The sequence below is a fragment of the Galeopterus variegatus genome, unplaced genomic scaffold (genome assembly GCF_000696425.1).
Source record: "Galeopterus variegatus unplaced genomic scaffold, G_variegatus-3.0.2 Scaffold1684, whole genome shotgun sequence".
Taxonomy (NCBI): Eukaryota; Metazoa; Chordata; class Mammalia; order Dermoptera; family Cynocephalidae; genus Galeopterus; species Galeopterus variegatus.
Window position 1 is genome coordinate 232268 of NW_007727795.1, and position 19540 is coordinate 251807.

Sequence of the window (19540 nt, forward strand, 5' to 3'; positions counted from 1 at the left end):
GGGCCCCCCCCCCCCCCCCCCCCCACGCAGGGGCATCGTGGGGCTGGGAGGCACCATGGGTCAGAGCCACTCATCCTTTTACTTAAGTCCATAACCCAGGACACCTGAATGCACATACGCAATTACACTAGACGATAACCAAGGGACACCTGAGCACACGTGCCTATTTACATCAAATGCTCAGCAAGATTCTGAACATCTGAGGGGCCCTGACCATTTTTCCTATATTTTCCCAACACAGTTAATTAAAATACTAATAATACTAACTGTAAAGCTACACGACTATACCAGTTGTCAGGTTGAGGCAATAGCTATGCTAATTGTACAGCTAGGCATTTCATAACTAAAGCCAAATGTTCCATTATTTTAGTTACACTAAGTTTTCCAATTGTATTGCAAGGGCTAGGGGTTAGAACCCACAGACCCTTCAAACCCATTGTACAGACTGGATCACAGACTCCTCACATGCCAGGCTGGGTCACCAGACCCCTCACATGCAGGTCCACGCTAGTAGTTGGGAAAGATTCTGGGAGCCATTGGCAGATGACAGGAACTCAGTCGGCAGCAGTAGCTGCAGCAGTGGCCTCTCGGAGGGTCGTGGGGGCACTGGCAGCAACAGTCTCCAGCACCACTAGTGGCTCCCCCAGGAGCATCCTGGGGACAAGGGCGGCTGTGGACTAGAGCCACTCGTCCTTTATACTCAAATCCATAACCCAGGACACCTGGGCGCACGTACAAAATTACATTAGACATTAGCCAAGGAACACCTGGGCGCACGTGCATGTTTACATCAAATGCTTGGCAAGATTCTGAACATCTGAGGGGCCCTGACCATTTTCCTTCACTTTCCCTACACTAAAGTATAGTGGTCTGGTAGGAGTTATGCTAAGCAAACTGCCTACGGTGGTTATCAAATTCTCCTAACAGTATCATGACACAGGTGCTGCTATTAGACTCATTTTGCAGATAAAGAAACTGAGACCTAGAATGGTAAAGTAACTTGCCCACAGCCACGCAGAGCCAGATCTGAAAATCGCATCTACCAGGAGCTCCTCGAGGGCACAGACTCAGTCCTATGACTCTGTCTCCCGAGGATATACCTCAGCACCCAGAACTCAGTAGCAGCCCAGTCATGTGTGGGAACAGATAATGAAAAAGCCTGCTTGGGATATGAAAATGTTTTAGCTGGAATGGAAAAGTGGGGAGTCAAAAATGAGAAATGGGCACTAAAAGAAGCAGCAGGAATTGAAGTCATAAATAAATCAAAGAGTAACGGACACACAGGAGCTCACACACACACAGTCTCCTGAGGAGAGATTAGGGTGGCTTCTTTTCATCAGAAAGAAAACAGCTATGCACTTAGGAACCTGAATTGGACTATGGTTGATGAAATGTGGTGGGACAGGAAGCCTCATGTCCCCTTTTACAACTGCATATACTGGCCCAAGTGGTAAGCAGGGACCCAAAAAGGAAACATCAAGACAGAGGATCAAGCCACGTTTGTTATTTTGAGGGTGCATTGACCGCATTTGGTAGAAAAGCTCTCAAATGACTCCTCTGCCCAGAACCTAATCCTAGCTAATTTGATTAGCCCCCTTTTTTCAGAGCACTTTACAAATGATAAAAATAAAACCATGCAGACACTATTAGTGTTCTATTTTGAGTACTGATACTGGGGTGTGTGTGGGTCCTGGTATGTATTTATATACATAGAGGCAGTAGTACAATTAATATGCTGAAGTGTCTGACACATCCCAAATAAAATGTAACCTTTGGAAGGAGCCATTGGACTTGAGGTGTGGCCTACAGGAACAAGTGGTGGCCCGCAGTTTTGCTGTTCCAGAGGCGCACCCCGCATTTGCTGAGTTGGTGCCTACATGGTTGCAGGGGGCATTTTGCTGCAGCGTCCTGGAGCATAGCCACAGATGCACTGGGTGTGGCTCAGAAAGCCTCCTCTGGGCTTAACTTATGCCTGTGTGGTTGTCTGTGTCCTCCAAACCCAAAGCAACCAGCACATTCTAAAGGTTTAATTATCCCCCCTGCTGTAGTAGTGGCCCAGCGCCACCCAACCCTCCAGACCCGGCTGGTTTTTTCTCCATCAGAATTTATCCCAGCAAGGCTGTCACTTCATACTTTGCAGTAACAACCACCACCTCTACCCTAATGTCCTGTTTCTTTACCTGTGATACATATGTTTTATACCAAGCATCAGTAACCTGATTCTTCTAATAAAAAATGAAAATGCTTTTAAGAATTACCAACCGCTATTCATTGTAATCAGGGAGTAGCAAGTGCCATGACTCAGCATGTTAAAAGGCAGTATTTAAGGTGAATACCTGGCCATTGTCCTGATTTTATATCAGTGAGGCTTAGCTGGAAAAATATTAGTGTCTCGGCTGAATTTGTCTTATTAGGGGATTTAGGTTATGTTAATGCTATAGCTTCATTAATTACCCCGTATCAATAAAAAAGGCAGCTTTTAGCCTCCCAGCGTAAGAGAGGAAAAGAAATGGTGGTATCAAAGGAAACCTTCAAAGACAGCCCGAGCTGTCTCCAGGGTAATTTCTGATCCCCACATTCTTCGCACTTCAAAGTTGGATGTGTGTGTGTGTTTGGGTCGAGGGGGTTGGGGGAAGCTTGAATCTGATTTCTCTAATAAGTGTTGGCATCAGGCCCGTTTGATATTAGATGCAGGGAACATTTTGATTTGTTATCCACTTTGAAATTGTTCAGACGACCTTCAGAAAAATGGCCTCTTGTTACTTCTGGGGGGAAGGGTGAAAGCCAGGGAAAGGGGAATCCAGTTTAATTCATATGCAGAGGATGCCCTGAAATTGTGCTTTCAGCAGTTTTTTAGTAACAAATGCATGTCCTGATTGAAAGTGAAAAGTTGAAGAATAATAGACCTGTAACACTGTGTTCTTTGGTGAGACTTGTTCGTTTCTTTATTCTCCGGGGAAGGTAAGCAGGCTTAAGAAGATGTCCACCCAGAAGTTTATGATTTTGAAAACCTGGGGAACCATGGAGAAATCCATCACTATTGCTGGTTTGTAGCATTCTACCCAAACTGACATGTCTATCACCTGTTGACCCTGCAAGATGAAGCTACTAAATAAAAGCTTTAAAAGTTGAAACCCCTGCATGACTTATGAGTTTTATTTGGAAGTGTTCATTTTAGATCATTTAAAATTCATTGCACTAATTCTTAAAATGAAGTAAAAAATTGATAACTTTCGGATAAGCTGCCAAAATTTTCACTTGCTGCTAAATGAATTTTAGCAGTGAGGATCATCACAGCAGCAGGCCTCCAAGCATATTTGTAATGCTGAACTTTCCAAGAGTGCCACCAGAAGAGCTGTGCAAGTGACAGCTTAGGGCTGCTGAGAGTCCACATTGCATCTGAAGTCTAGCCGAAAGGCAGTCTCTTCCTCCCAGGGTACGAGCTGGGCCTCTGGACACAGACCTGGTTTTGAAGAGCCCACCACACATTAACTATGTGACGGTGGACAAGTGGCTTAACTTCTCTGAGCCTCAGTTTCCTTATCTGTGAATTGGAAATGATTTCATCATCTTTATGCTATTGCTAGAAGGATTTAAAAAGATAATGCGGGGAAAGTGCAGGCCAAACACTAGTCGTCAGTAAATGTCATCTGCCCTCGCTGGTGATGATGGAGGGGAGATGGTGGTAGTCATCACTGAAATTAGGATTACCTTGCCTGCTGATGTCGGGTCATTCTGACTGTTGTTTTCAATGAAGAAATGTGATTTGTAATTACTTTCACTAGTTCGTGCATCGAGAGGTCTTTTAATACCTTAGTCTTTGTCCTGAGAGCAGATGTGTCTGTGCTAAAGCAGTTGGTCATCTGGGGAGCTGCTTTCATTGCATCTGAGAAAAGACATATTCCCACCCCTAAAATACTTATTCCAATCCCCAGAGTCCAGGAGGCTGCTCCTAAGACTGCAGATTCAGCCACCAATTACCACAAGGTTGACTTTTCTGTTGCCAGAATACTGAGGAGTGCTTCACTTTCTTTTTCCTGACACTATAGTTCAGAATAATTTCTTGTTCATCAGGCTGAAGGTTTGCAGCTTCCAGAATGCTCCTTCTTTGAATATTACAGCCAGCAAAAACCTGGTAGCCTTGTCTGCCTTTGCAGCAAATAAGCTGAAGCTAATAAATATTCACTCAGATCAGTCCTGGCTCCCTGAAATGAATTTCTGAAGTCTTCCTGGCCCTGAGGAGAGGCAGGGCATTGACTCCAGAATGCTTGTTTAAATGGCTTTCTTTGGCATAAATCTAGCAGAAAATCAGGTACAAACCACCTGCTGTGCGTTCCCAGCAAAAGGGGAACCCATTGTTATCGGATCCCTTTCTTACCCATGTGCACCAGGTAAATAGACTGTATTGTCTCAGGTCCCCTGTCCCAGATGGGAGGAACTGTTCCCTAGGGTCTTGAATAATATATCTCATTCTCCTTTCAAAAAGAGCAAGACCCTCACTTTGAATAAGCCTGGTGTGTTTTGAGAATCCACAATTAGGCTGGAGAGTCCATCTCTTAATTAAACGTATGCATAGTTTTCTCTAGGTGATTTTTTTATTAAAACATTTTGCAGGGCCGGCCCGGTGGCGCACTGCTGCAGTGCGCCGCTTGGGAGGCGCGGCGGCGCTCCCGCCGAGGGTTCGGATCCCACATCCAGGCCGGCCGCTCACTGGCTGAGCGAGGAGCGGGGGCAACACCGAGGGTTGCAATCCCGTTGCCGGTCCTGGTCCGGTGCGGGCGCGACACTGAGGGTTGCAATCCGTTGCCGGTCACGAAAAAAAAAACAAAAAACCATTTTGCAGATCCTGAAGGTTTTTTATAATTTTCTCTCTTAAATAAAAACTATAACTTTTTTTTCTTTTTTCTCTGACCGGTAAGGGGGTTGCAACCCTCGGCACAGTGTGGTCCGCACCATGCTCAGCCAGTGAGCGCACCGGCCATCCCTATATAGGATCTGAACCCGTGGCCTCGGCGCTACCAGCACTGCACTCTCCCGAGTGATCCATGGGGCCGGCCCAACACCATAACTTTTAAATCTATGCAGATTCTTCCTCCTCTTCCGTTTCTTCATGGCCCTGTGTTTATGTCTTGGTCTGCTTATGTGTGATGTGAACAGGTAGGAAGGATAAACAGTGGAGAACTCCAGAAGGAACAGCTGTGGGCTTACAATGGAAGGAGAACTATATTAGTTCCAAGTGCAGACACTGACGTTACTCCTCCTAAAATTTAGTTTAGAATCATTGGCATCTCCCTGTCATGTTGGCAGTGATTTTGGTAGAACTAAAAGATGCAAAAAGTCATTCTTACTCCTCCTGCAACCTGTGAATAATCTTTAAATGCTGCATTTGTTAAGCCCTGGGCTAAACTGCTACACTGAGAAAGTAGTACGAACCTGACCTATCCTGCCAGATATGACCAGCTGCCCGACAGTAGTTTTCTTCAACAGAACCGATAATGCTGGGAATTAATTGCATATGTTTCTTGTGAGGTTTCCTTCAGAGTTATCTGAAGATAGCATGTCACATTTCCCCTGACAGATTGTTAACCCGTTGAATTAAAATTCTAATGCCTGAAGACTTTTAAAATTCCTCCCGTCCATTGGTTTAAGTGGGAGGCATTGGCTGAAAATTGACAACACCTTTCTGGAGAGCAGTTTAGCCAGAGTAGAAGGAGGGGGGCCCACTTGGGGCTTTTGCGGAAATCGGGAAGGAGATGGTACACGCAGCGGGGATGGGGAGAAGTGGCTGAGTTTGAGGTATGTTTTCCAGGCCAAATGAATGGATACTTGATCAGTCAGAGTTCTTCCATTATTTATGCTGGAGTTGGGTTAACTAAACCTCCACTCTCTCCAGGAGGAGCCCTGCAGAGGTTCAGAGCAGCTCCTCAGAATCATCTTAACCTTCTCTACTGTCCTAGAAGTTTTCAAACACAGTGAAATTTACACAAAACTAATTGTGAACAAGAAGAAGCCGGGGAGAACTGAATATACCTGTTCACAGCCCAACTTTTGATTTTCAGGGACTGTTTTCAGAAAGCCAAGTTTTGGTGTTTTCCTCAGAATAGAAACAACTCTGAAGATTTGGTGTTTTTCCTCAGAATAGAAACAGAATTCTGAAGTGTCCCAGGTCAAATGCAACACTTCTCCTGTATTTTTTTTTTTTTTCCTGACACCTTGATCTTGGACTCTCCTATCTTCTTAAAGGAGTCTGCCATCTGATTGCTCCTCACGCCCCCCTGGTGCTCCAAAATCAGTAACACACATGCAGGCCAAACAGCTGTGTCTCAGGTTTCTGTCTTGACCACAGGCCAACCCCAAAGGCAGGTTCCAAACACCTCAATGAGGTGTTTCAGTAGGCTCAGCTCTTGAACTCATATATTAAAGTCAACTTTTTAGCACTTATGGGACATACTAATGGCTTCCTCATTTAATCAGCAGTATCCTTGAACTATCTCCCAGCACTGTTTTGGGGGTAATTATCTTTGCCATACGTAATTTGTTCCAAATTCCTGAAATAGTGGGAAGGTATTGATTTGGTTTATCATGCAAACCTGCAAAACCAAAATGGTTTTGTTTAGAATTAGCCACATTCTAAAGTACCCTGTGTGTGACCAAGTGTGGCCAGAGGAGGACTAGACAGGGTTTATTCCAAACCATACCCACATTGTATCTTGGACTTCCAGCTTCCCCATTTGAAAAGTAGTAGTACCCTAGATCAGGTACTCTCAACCTGAGGAGCACTGCTAACAAAATAAACAAAAGAGGTAACAGGCTTTTGGGCCCACTGTAAACCCACTAATTTAGACACTCCAGGGGAGGGACCAAGGAATCTGTATATTAAAAAAAAAAAATCCCCCTAGGGGCTTCTGATGCCCAGCCAGGTTTGAGCACCTCCAGGTGAGACCACCTGTAAGAAGCCTCTACAGATAACCTTGGGCTTTGGAATGGCTCTGAACCATTGTCTCGTCCTCTGCAAAGTAAGATTGCTGATGGGATCAGCCATGTGGGCTTGTTCTAGAGATTGAATGAGAGTGCATGTGTTGTGCGGGGCCTCTTTTGGTGTTTGGCATGGAATCAACTCAGCAGCTGGACACTGCAGGTTTCCTCCACTCAGCAAAGACCTGCGGATTCCCACAATGGGCCAGGTACTGTGCCAGGACCTGGGGAGGAAGACAAGCCTCTTGCTCTCACTGAGCTTATGTTGCTGTGGGCAAGTCAGATAGTCAACAAAGAAATAATAGAGCTTCAGGCAGTACAGGTGTTATGAAAATTTTAAAGTTTGAAAGCATAAAGAGAATCAAGACAACAGGTATTGGGAATAATATTTTGATAGGATAACTGGGAAATGCCTCTCTGATAAAGTGACATTTGAGCTAAAGGAAGTGTGGGAGGAGCCATGTGAGGGTTAACAATCCAGGCAAACAGCACAGCAGGCACAAGGGTCCTGAGGCAGGATTGACTTTGGCACAATGAGTAATGCGAGAGAGCTGTGGTAGGAGTCAAGGTTAGAAAGGGGAGCAAGGTGCTCAGTTCATCAGGGCCTTGGGAGCAACAAATACCTCAGGGTGATTCCCCTCTATCTCTTCATTTAGTTTCCTTAAATCACCTGTAGATTGGTAAGAAATTTAAGCAGGACATTTAAGATACTTCTCAGCCCAGAGATCCTATTGTTCTGTAATCAGAATGTTTTAATTTTTTTCAAGTTTAATAAGGGTAACAGTAATTTCAATATCATTTCTTCTGGGCCGGCCCGTGGCTCACTCGGGAGAGTGTGGTGCTGATAACACCAAGGCCATGGGTTCGGATCCCATATAGGGATGGCCGGTTAGCTCACTGGGTGAGCGTGGTGCTGACAACACCAAGTCAAGGGTTAAGATCCCCTTACCGGTCATCTTTTAAAATATATATATATATATCATTTCTTTAAGTCCAAAATTCTGCTGATGATTTTTATCTCTTTTCTTCCCAGCTTGATATATGGTCCAAATCCAACTATCAAGTATTCCAGAAGGTAAGTTTTACATTTTGCTTCTCACTCAAGAGACATTCAGAAAACATGAATGCTTTGAGGTATAAACATTGGTTTCAAATCAGAGGCTTTTTAAAAAGTGTAAAAAGTCAGATCTAAAAGGCTGCTCAGTGTATGATTCCGTTTATAGGACATTCTGGAAAAAACAAAACCTTAGGGACAAAAATCAGATTGGTGGTTATCAGGAGATGGGAGCAGGGGATTGACCCCAGAGGGGCACAAGAGAACATGTTGAGGTGGTGGAAATATCCTGTAGTAGGTTGAATTATGTCCCCCTAAAACACTGAAGCTTGAATTATGTCCCTCACATTTTATGTATTAGCTCCCACTGTGACTGTTAAGAGGGTGGGAAATCCTACTATGGTAACTGAAAGGTGGGGCCTTGAAGAGGTGATTGGATTGTAGGACCATGCAGTAGTGAATGGATTACAAATGGTGGTCAGGGGCATGGTTCTGAGAGCTTTAAAAGAAGAGGAGAGTCTGTCTCTCTCTCTGCTCTCTCTACTTCTGCCATCTTGCAATGTGAGACCCCCTGGGTCACTGTTGCCACCACCAGATGGACTTTGGATTTCCCAGCCTCAGAAACTGTAAGCAATAAATTTCGTTTTCTTTATAACTTACCCAGTTCCAAGTATTTTGTTATAAGCAACAGAAGCGGACCAATACATATTCTGTGTCTTAATTGTGGTGGTGATTACACAACGGTACACATTTGTCAAAACTCATAGAACTATGTACCTACAAAAGATGAATTTTACTATACTTAAAAAAGAATTCTGAGTTGTTCCAAGCTCAGCACAGTTTTGAAACTCAGTTTCTCAGAGCCCTAGTGGTCTGCACAGGTGCCCGAGGGATGGGCTGAGGGAGGCAGCTGGCCCTGCCCCCACCTTGCCCTGCTCCCACCTCTACCTCCACTTGACGCCTGGTGGTATCGTTTTCAGATATTGGGCTTCCTTTTGAAAAACTGTATGGGAAATGCTAGAAAAAATGAAAAGTAGCTAGAGAAAATCCATGCGTGCTGATGGTGAAGCGTCCCTTCCCTGGACCAACTCAGTCCCTGTGGCTGATGGGCGTCTCGCTGCCAGCCCCCACAGCACTCAGGGCCAGCTCCCGGCAGGGCCACAACCAGTTTCTTCTGTTCTCGTCCATCTTCTGTCTCTGCTCTCGTCCAGTAGTGCAAATGGTAGAGAGTTGGTTATGATTTCATTCCCTCGTCGAGTTCAACAGCAACTAATTACTGAGTCCTTTTGCCAGGTACCAGGCACTGTGCTAGGTGCTAGGAATACAGGGAAAAATAGACAAGGAAGCCTCATAAAGAGGTAAGGTGGCTCAGGTGGTCGGTAGGGCTGGTGACTGGGAACAACAGGAGGGGTCTCCTTAGGATTAGGGTGGTCAGAGGAGGCCTTCATGGGAGACTTACACTGAGGCAGGCAGTGTGAGAAGGAGCCAGCGATGGGGCAAGCCACAGAAAGGGATTCCCAGGCAATGGAAGCAGCAGCCCAGCAAGCTTGTGTTGAGGAAGGGCCTGGTGTGTTCTTAGGACAGATGGAAGCCGACATGATGCAGCACACGTGGGGATGATGTGGCCGTGGGAGGCAAGACCTGGGTCAGGCAGGTGCCTCCAGGCCGTGGTACAGAACTTGGATTTTATTCTCAGTTCAGTAAGAAAACACTGATTGATGCAGAGGAGAGACGTGATTTTGGATGCTTGGCCCAGGTTATTCCCACAGTGAGAGATGTCCAAGGCATGCCAGGGAGCATGGGTGAAACTCACATAGATAACCATTTTAAAGTGAACAAATCCTTGGCTTTTAGTATATTCACAATGTTGTGCAACCTCTACCTCTGTGTAATTCCAAAAGATTTTATCAACCCAAAAGGAAATCCTGTGCCCATTAAGCAGTGAGCATAGTAGTTTTTTGTCAAAGGGGCATAATGGCCTACCCTCTATTGGTGTTTATGTCAATTCATATGGTTCCCTGGACCACTGACAATGATAAGAGTAAGCAAAGGACAGATTGCCGTGGATTAGGGGAGCAATGTGAGGCCGAAAACCACACATTTGAGGAGTCTATACAGGATTAAAAATTCATGATCTTATCACAGCTAAATGCAATGTGCTACCTTGGATTAGATCCTCAAACAGAAAGAGGGTATTAATGAAAAAACTGGTGAAATCCAAATAAATAAAGGCTGGTTAGTGAGTACCCAGTGGTGTTTTCTTGGTTGTGACAAACGTACCATGATAATGAAAGATGTTAACAGTGGGGGGAACCAGCAACTGTCTGTGTCATCTTTGCAACTTTTCTGTAAATCTAAAACTGTTCCAAAATAAAAAGTTTATTTAACAAAGAAAATCACTGCCTTGACTTTTCTAACACTCCTTTCTTAGCCACCTGAGCTCCGTCAGAAACATGGTGGAGGAAATCACCTCCGTCCCTGGTTCTGGAGGCTGAAGGAAAGAAGCGTGTGGTCCTGCGTAGGCGTTAGTGCAGGGAACTAGTTAATCTTTCGTTCTTCTCTAAGTCACCACACCTGAGGTGCCACCTTGGTTGGCATGTGTGCCGCTCAGCCTTCAGTGCTGACTCTCCCGTGCTGATTGTTATCTCCCCCCAGCAGCTGGGTGAGAAGCATTCTAAGGAGGAAGAGCACTGCTCACGATCTGCATCTTGTTTTGCTTGAACAGTGAGAACATTAGAACCCCTGTTCTTTCCTTTAGCGGGTTCTTTCCTTCATGTCCTCTGTCTTGTTACGTGAGTAACCCTAATCCTTCATGAGGGCCCTGAGCGTTCCATCCCATAACCTGGTGGTTAGCAGTGGTCCAGTTTCCATTCCAGTACCTTTAACAAAGGAGGGACGTACACAGGATGGCCTTTGCGTATCTTCTTGTTTTTTTCAAAATATTTTTATAGTTTTGGGTCTTTTTTTTTGAGAATTTATTATTTATTCAAAGAAAAGCAACTTTACTGCAGTTCAGCCAGCTGCTCTGTTTAGCTGTCAGCCTCTTGTCTGTCTCTTCAGCAGTAGTAAGTCAGATGCCCTTTCCCCTGGGCCGGGAAATCCAAGTTTTATTTCCTTTGCCAATGACAAAATGTTGGAAAACCTCATGGCAAAGCTCTTGCCGTTGGCATCCTTCACACGCACCATGTGAAAAGAAACAGGATGTCTTTCCCTTTTGATGATCCCACCAGCACAGTCAAGGTTGGCCCCACGGTCACCATACACACATTGCCTTTGTCAAATTCGCCAGTCCCTAAGTCAGTCTGCACTGTGTCATTCACCTTGATGAGACGGTCTGGATAGCGGGTGGTACGAGCATCATGAGTCACCAGGAGTGGGATTCCCTTTATGCGACTTGTATTTTGCCTCTTCCGCTGTGATATGGTGAACAGCAAAACAGCCCCTGGTGTCATAGACCAGGTGGAAATGCTCACCTGTCTTCTCGATGCCGGTGACGTCCATGAAGCCAGCAGGGTATGTGACGTCCGCTCGAACCTTGCGGTCGATTCTGATGAAGCGCTGCGTACACATCTCCTTTACCTCATATCCAGTCAAGGAGTACTTGAATCTACTCCCGAGGAAGGTGATGGTGGGGAGACGTTCCCTCATCTTGTGGGGACCTGTCGATGGACGAGGTGAATGTACACCTGCTAGTCTGTCAAGCATCCAGTGCTTCAGCACCGTGCCACACTGCAAGTGCTTCTTGGGGCCCCTGGCAGTGACGAACCGCTTAAGGAAGACAGCCCATCCCCTCCCGGTGTGACATCTTCTGCCCAGTATTAAGTATTTTTTAAAGTAAGTGAAAAGTTTATTAGGAAGTTGTAGAATGTATAAAACAGGTTTGGTGAAGCATAGATTTAGAGACACTGCTATATTTTTATTCTCCCTCCCCTGAAATTAACCTGCAAAGCACTCGTATTTATTTAAGACTGCAAACACACACTGAAGCAGTGTTTAAAATTTGATACCAGTCTAGTTGGAGACATTTAGGAGTACCTGCCAATTCCTTCCTTACAGTTTACGGAACATGTTTGAAGCAGTAAAAATTGATGAATTCTAAGGGATGAGAATTTTATCTTGACTGGTGAGTGGCACATCGTCTGTATTTGTGCAGAACCCTTTCTGAGATTCTTTTATCATCTCTACCATCACCTATTTTTAACTAAATGGACTTGACCTCTGATATTGACCTGTACTAGATTAAAGAACCACAGTTGGGGACAGGCGATAGTGCTGTCTGATTAGAACCAAAGGCAGATAACGTTGAAGTCCTTTTCTTCATTTAGGGGAAGGTAAAAGTATTAGATTAAAGAGTCCTCTCTCTTCCCTGCTAAAACATTGTCTACTTGCTGTCAAAGGAAGGAATATATTGGAAAATAATGTAGTGCAGAAGTAAGCTTAATCCTTTATCAATAAAGCTTTCAACTAATAGTCACACAGAATGGGTTTAGTATTTTGTTAGAAAAGTCCGTTTTCGTATCATGGTGCTTGTGGGAGAGGGAGGTGGACAGAGGAAGAGTATGCGGTCCAGTGTCCTCAGGGCAGGGACTGACCATGCTTAATTCACTGTGTTCATTTCGGCCAGGTCAGTGGCCGGAGGGTAGATGTCCTGTGCCACAGCCAGGCCCTACCCTAAATGCACAGCTGGGACCTCTTTGTCTGTTGCAGATTCTGAAGGCCTGGTCCTGCGTACCGGCTGATGCTTAGCATTTCAAATTCAAAACACCAAAAAGGATTAGGGGCAACATTTCTAAACTCTGCTTTTTAGGATCAACTGTTTCTCAGAATCCTATTTTCTTCCTCTCCACCCTCTTAAATTTGGGGTGTTCTGATTGATGTTGCTTGTAGAATTTCCCAGAAAGACGCTTTTTGGGAGCACCATGATAAACATCCCTTTCCACCCCTCATCTGTCTGATTCCACCCTCCAGGTAGACCGGCCAGGGTGGGGTTAGTTATCAGCACCGTCTAGAAAAGCACAACCCCAAACAGTGAAGTGCACTGGGAGAATAGCGTGACCTGGTGACGGAGCATCCTGGGTCATCAATGAGAGGGGATTTCGGGCCAGCCGGTGGCGCACTGCTACAGTGCGCCGCTTGAGAGCGCGGTGGAGCTCCCGCCGAGGGTTCGGATCCCACATGCAGACCGGTTCCCGCTCACTGGCTGAGCGAGGGGTGGGCGCAGCACCGAGGGTTGCGATCCCGTTGCCGGTCCCGGTCCAGTACGGACGCGACACTGAGGGCTGCGGTCCATTGCCGGACACGAAAAAAGACAAAAAGGAAAAAAAAAAAAAACAAAAAAACATAACCTTAAAACTAAGTATACCTGACACAGTTATACAAGGTAACACAGGTAGGAAGTACGGGTGGGTAGATGGTAAATAGACAAATTTGATTAGTGAGACCAAAAAGGAACATTTTTTGTAAGAACCAAGGATGAAATTGTGGAAGATACCATAACCACGCCCCACCTCTGAGATGGGAATTCTTGGCTTCCGGCAGCAGCTTGTGCAGCATCGTGGAGGAACTCTCTCCCTGCACTGCGCTGGTGCAGAACCCCGAGGACTTCCTTTCTTCGGCGTTCATTGTGTGGTTGCAATTACTGTGTGCTGGATGTGTTTTCCTGCTCACAAGTAGCAGCAGTGGCCACCGCAGAAAAACAGCCTGCCAGGAAGGCGGGACGCCCTCCACGCGCTTTCTCCTCAATGTGACAAAGGAGGGGCTCGGGATGGGGGACTGCCTCGCAGAGCCAAGCCAAGCTCACACTCACCTTTTTGTTTCTGGAAAACAATGTCAGGAGGTAGGAGAACGGAAGAACACCCCTGTCAAATTCTCCTCGGTCCGTACCTAACTCCCTGGGTAAAAGCCAAAGCACCTGAGGCTCTGTAGCAAATCCCACCACAGGAAGCAAAACTTGGCCTGCCTTTTGTCCACAGACATTGACTGTCAGCAAGCCCTTTTCTGTCCTTCTCATTAGACCCCTTCTCCAAGTGTGGGGAAGTGGCGGAGGGCTGGGGACAGCTCACTGTGGGTCCATGGCTGCTATCAGGTTCCCATCATTTACTGTGGTCCCCCGGAGGCGCCTTGCACTTGGGCCTAGGGTGAAGAAGCTTTTTATAGCCAGCAAGTCTCCAGCAGAGTAGACTCAGAGAATGGGACTTAGAAAATGGGGGACCATCTGAAAGGGCAGAATCACAAAGAGCCAGGAAAGGTTGCAAGTGTGTTCATATTTTTCTGACATTTAAACTCTGCAGGGGCAGTCGCTGTTTTGATCTTTAACCCCCTCATTTCAAAACAGTGTGCGTTTTCATCCAGGAACTTAGGAGAAGCGAGAGCAACTCTGCAGCTACTCGCTGCATTAAACCCCGGCGGCGGCTGAAGAAAGGGGCTGAGCGTGTCCCGCCCCAGGGGGGCAGCTGGAGAACTGAGAGGGAGTGTCAGAGGGACGGCGCAGGCTCTGCAGCTGCTTCACTCAGAGGCAAAGGACAAAGCATAAGAGTCGCAGCCTACGGATGCCCAGCTCTTAGTCCTCAGTCGTTCTGCAGGCAGCAGAGGGACACATAACCCTTTCAGGCCTGCACCAGCAGAACGCAGCTGTGGCCAGGTGGCCTGTCCAGTGGTGGACAATGTTCTGGGCGGAGTGCCACTGCTTCTCCATTCCATATGCACTCTTGTGTTCTTTGACATGAAAGACTGGGCCCTATCTGGGGACAGACTTTTTCAAGGGATGTTTACTGAGTGGCCACCACATGCTTTTCAGTAGAAGAGATTAGTCAGCCCTAGAAGACTCACTTGTCTGCGGTTTTAGTGGATATTAGGTGGGTGGCTACATTAAACACCTAGCATAAATTGAGCACCTGCCCAAATAGTACTCACAAATCTAACCTGTTGCTGATTGCAAGTCCTAGGAAAGGGGACTGTCCCAACATGGGATGGTTCCCAGAGTAGGGGAGCTGTCACCCAATTTTTAGTCAGGTGGTGTGACGTATGTTACTTGAGCATTTGTACCTGCTGTGGCATTGCACACTGCTGAAGAGCCTGAATAAATAGTCATCAAATTATTTTAAATCTCTAAAATTTCCTCCCAACCTCATTTACCGTTCCTTTCTAAACCTCTCTTCAGACGCCTCAGATGGAGACCTGGAAGAGGTTGTGGTGGAATGGGTCGGCGCTCAGCCAGGCCTGCCCTTCCCCGCTTAGCGCCCTGGCAGGCGAGGCTGCCATGCTGGGGGACCCAAAAGCCAAGGAGCACCACCGAAGCGCCTTCTGCTTTTCCCAGGTTGCTTCCCCTGACATCCCCATCTCTTAAATGCTGATTAACTTTTCCCAATGAGGAGAACTTGTGTTTTAAAGACTGAATGTTGTGTCATTTGCATTGTTTCTGTGGCTCTGTCGCTGCCTCAGAAGTATGTGTCACATGGGTAGAGCTGAAGGGACAGCTTTCACTGTGCCACAGGGTAAGTGGGCAGTTTCATGTAGGAAGGTATATTCCATCTGTGGACTCTTGACAAGTGACCCGTGGACTCTGACGAGTGGCGTGCGGGAGGAATGCATGCGGAGCCCAGTTGTGGGGTGTAGACGAGTTTCAGGGAGGCAGCGGGGCGGGCAGTCCTTCCCCGAGCTGACAGCAGGGCTGTGTTGACCAGAACAGATAAGCACGGGCATCAGCTCGGGGCCCTGGGAGCCAAGACCAGCAGGCAGGGCTCGCTAAGCTTGCCCGACAGCTGAAAGCCGTGTAGCACCACCTTCTCTCTAAGGGGTGCATCTGAGTATCCACAAGCCTCTCAATCCAGCCGAGATTTGACCACTTGTTTTCCTCTTATGACACCCCAGTCCCTTCCCTCTGCAAGGCCCCCTCAACCACTGCTAAGTGTAGCAGTGGCCAGGTGCTCAGAGGACACAGTTCATGGTGGAAGTGGAACTAGGACAGCCTGGCCCATCCTGCTTTGGGCATCCTGAGTTGCCCTGGAAGTGGTTTGTGGTTCTCTGCCATTAGTGGAGTCACAGAGTGGCTGTTTGTCATCTTGACCACTTGTTTCTTCCTTCAGCGTTGCATGGGGCACAGTGTGCTGCCCATCACAACCTGACGGCTGCTTCTGGGAAGGCCGTGCATGCTAGTGTCCCCAGGCCTCCATCCTGCAACCTGCAGGCCGCCAGCCACGCCTGCTCACTCCCTAAGCCCTGCCAACCCTGGCACACTCCCCATGATGACCATCCCAGAGAGAGGCCGCGCAGCATGGCAGCTAGGAGCTGTGTGCCGCGTGATCACATCCCAGCTCCACTCTCACTCCCAATGTGGGCTTGCTTGCCTCAGTTTCCTCATCTGTAAAGCAGAGATCATAAGAGTACCTGCCTCCCAGAATTGATATGAAGTTAATAGAGGTCACAGGCATGACGCATGAGGTGAATTTTAGGCCATGACCTACTCAACTTCTCTGAAACCTGCTGCTGGTGACCACTCTCTCCTGAGAAAGTTCTTCCCCCACCTCCAGCCTGGTTTCATCCTGCCAGCCTCCTGCCTGGCCACCCGCTCCTCGTGTCTTTGCTGCCAGCTCTCTGGTCTCTTCACAGCAGACACAGCAGAACTGCCAGCTCTCTTGGGCTAATCACAGGTGGCTCCCAGCATAGGCTCTGGAATCAGACGGGCTGGATTCGCATCCAGCTCTGCCGTGGGCTAGCGGGGACCATGGGCCAGGAGTTTGGCCTTTCCGTAAGCTTCAGTCAGGTCCTTCATCCATGAAAAGGGTGAAATGAGAAAACCTGCTTCACAGGTGTGCACTGTGAGGATTTCCATGACGGTGCTGCTGAGGCGCGTGGCACTGCAAGTTGCCCTGGCACACGCTCCATAACATTGCAGCTGTTATTATGATTGTCGCAGAGGGGTGGAACTTGGAATCTGCAGCCATGCAGGTATGGGCCATTTTAAGTTAGGTGTTTTTTGTAAAGTAAACCAAATCTACCCACTCCAGTCAAAGTGTCTTCCATCTTCTCCAGGCGTGTTATCTCCTTTCCCGGTCAGAAGGTTTGCGAAAGAATAAATAAGACTCCAGACCACAGCCACACTCGGTGCCCTTCGGGCAGCCTTGACGTGCTGCCGTAGAATCTGCATCAGTCCCTAGTGTCCTGAGAGGGCTAGTGGCCCCCTGGCAATCCCCAGAAGGTGCCTGACATGAATGTGTTCTGCCCTGATTCCCGTATCCCCTAGTGGCACGGGGCTGGGCTGCAGGCACCCTGCACTGTGGCCTCTCTCGGGGCTCACGGCTCGACACTCTCCCTGCTTCCTCCTCCTGCCATTGCCTCCAGTTTGATGGAGAAGGTGGTATTGTCTGTATTTTCTTGGGAGCTCAGATGTCTTGGGTGTTTCTCTAACTGTGAGGCTGCTTCTACAGAAAAGTCCATCATGTCAAGTGGGTGCAGAACAGTTCAGGTATCTTTCTGGGCTTGGACTTCCTGGCAGCCAGTGACAGAATCTGGCATTTTACCATCTGGAAAGCATTGAACTTTTTTTCCTTCTCATCTAAATGAAGAACCTTAATTCCTTAATCCTGAGAAATGTCAAGGGCCCTTCATGCGTGCCTCCTCTCAGCCCAGCATGAGGCCTTTGGCAGAAGCAGAGGGCTGGTCCGGACCCTGGAGAGTCCACTTGCATCTACTCTGGGATCTCTGTTTGCCCAGGCCCCTCCTCCCCAGCGGTGCCCCCTGACCTCTGCTTTTCCCACCCCCTCCTCTCTCACTCTGCTCCCCTTCTCCGACTGGCTGAAAAGAGACGCCTACCCACCTGATCTCTCATTCAGTCGGGGCCCTGCTAGGTGAGTGGCACCCAGTGAAGAGCCACAGGGAGGACAGAAATGAAGCAAGCGTGGCCTCACCCTCAAGGATAGCACCGCTGGGGACAGGAGCATTTGGTCACAGACCTGGCAGGTGCTGGGTTGGGGTATCCAGGGAGTGCTGCTGGAAGTACAGACAAGGGGCCTTCTCCCCACCCAGGAGATGGGGAAGACCCCTGAGCTGAGTCCTGAAGGGTGAGAGGGGTTTAGCTGGGGAAGAGCATTCTAGGCAGAGGGACCGCTTGAGCACAGATACAGTCAGGAATGCATGTGGGACTGGGGTGCTCTATAGCAACAGGATTGCTAGAGTGTAAAGTGAAGCCGAAGGAGGACAAGGCTGTGGTCCAGGTCCTCAAGGCCTCATGTACTGTGCCCAGGCATTCAGAAGGGTCTTGATGGTGGCTGTGGAGTGGCCATGGGAGGCATATCCACCTCTAGAGTCTTTCTGCCACCAGTCTGTGCTCAGGAGTCTGGGGAGCTGGGGGCATCCTTTCTGAGTGCTAGTGGCATCTTGGCTGAGACTTTAAAGAGGGTGGGGTTGAAACCCCTCAAACCAAACAAAAACTCATTTATGGAGACCCTGGTATGTGCCAGAGACTACATTAAGTACTTCACATATGTGGGCTCATCCTTCTCAGACACAGAGCTTGGTCTCAGAGGTGTGAGCAAGGATTTCAGGCACAATGAACTAGCTGTGTGCGTCTTCACCTCCAGTTTCAACCCAGACGGCCCTGCCTCTGGTCCCATCTCAGAGCAGTATTGCCTGGCTCCAAGGGACAGTCAGAAGCCCTTCAGAGCCCATGCAAATGGCTCCTTCATCAAGCAGAGAAGGAAATATTGATCTCAGCCAAGTAATCCTTAGTCCCTATGGGCTTTGATGAGTTGTCCTCAGGCCTCTAGGCCTGCTGAACCTGTGGCATATAAATCCAAGGGACAGATTAGAGAGTAGAGCTGCATAATAAAAAAATAAATCCCCTGTTTCCGCTCTACTCTACTTTTATCCCACTTTAGAAGCTTGTCTCTGCAGCACTCCCTATCACCCCCCCACTCAACATCACTTCCAGGACTGACTTCATAGCATTTCAGTTTTGAAATAATGATGGCTCCTCTCTTCATGGAATGAGTACTCTTGGGACTGTTTTAAACATTCTTCATAAACCCAGTCAGTGCACATCCTCAGAGCAACACTGCTGGCAGGGCCTGCTGTCTCTTTAAACATTTAACACTAACTAGGTTCACATCTGTGACCCCAGGACCCACAAAGAATGTTCTCCTTCCAAGAGATTCCTAGAAACCCTCTCCTTAAGGGTGGGTCTGTCCTTGGCAAAACACCTAGTAGAGACCCAAATTCTTGGGCTAATCTCCTTGCCTAACGTTGAAGTGTATCCACCCAATGAAAGTTCATTTTTGAGTTGTGGGAACAGCATGGGCACAAGTAGCAGATGTTTGGCTTTGCTGCCTGTTAGTTTGTGCTGCAGAGTCTCACTGAAACCCACTGAGCTGGGAGGAGGTTTCCAACCCGGAGAGCAGTACTGTGCTTATGGTCTCCCTGGTTTTGAGGCAGATTCTCAAAGCTGTTTAGCCAGTCCAGAAACTGTGGACTGCATGACGGTGACATATCAGAGCAGTGAGTGGGTTTCTAGAGTGG

At 47.6% G+C, this 19540-nt stretch overlaps 1 protein-coding gene and 1 pseudogene across 2 annotated transcripts in view; one reads left to right on the top strand and one right to left on the bottom strand.

Moving 5' to 3' along the window:
• MED27 (mediator complex subunit 27) overlaps positions 1 to 19540 on the top strand; it is a 212896-nt gene that overhangs the window by 181494 nt on the left and 11862 nt on the right. For both annotated transcript variants that reach the window (XM_008578426.1, XM_008578427.1), the window contains exon 6: positions 8009 to 8050. In XM_008578426.1, the coding sequence (XP_008576648.1) occupies positions 8009 to 8050 (42 nt within the window). The remainder of the gene's footprint in view (positions 1 to 8008; positions 8051 to 19540) is intronic.
• Positions 11016 to 12097, bottom strand: LOC103595113 (annotated as a pseudogene).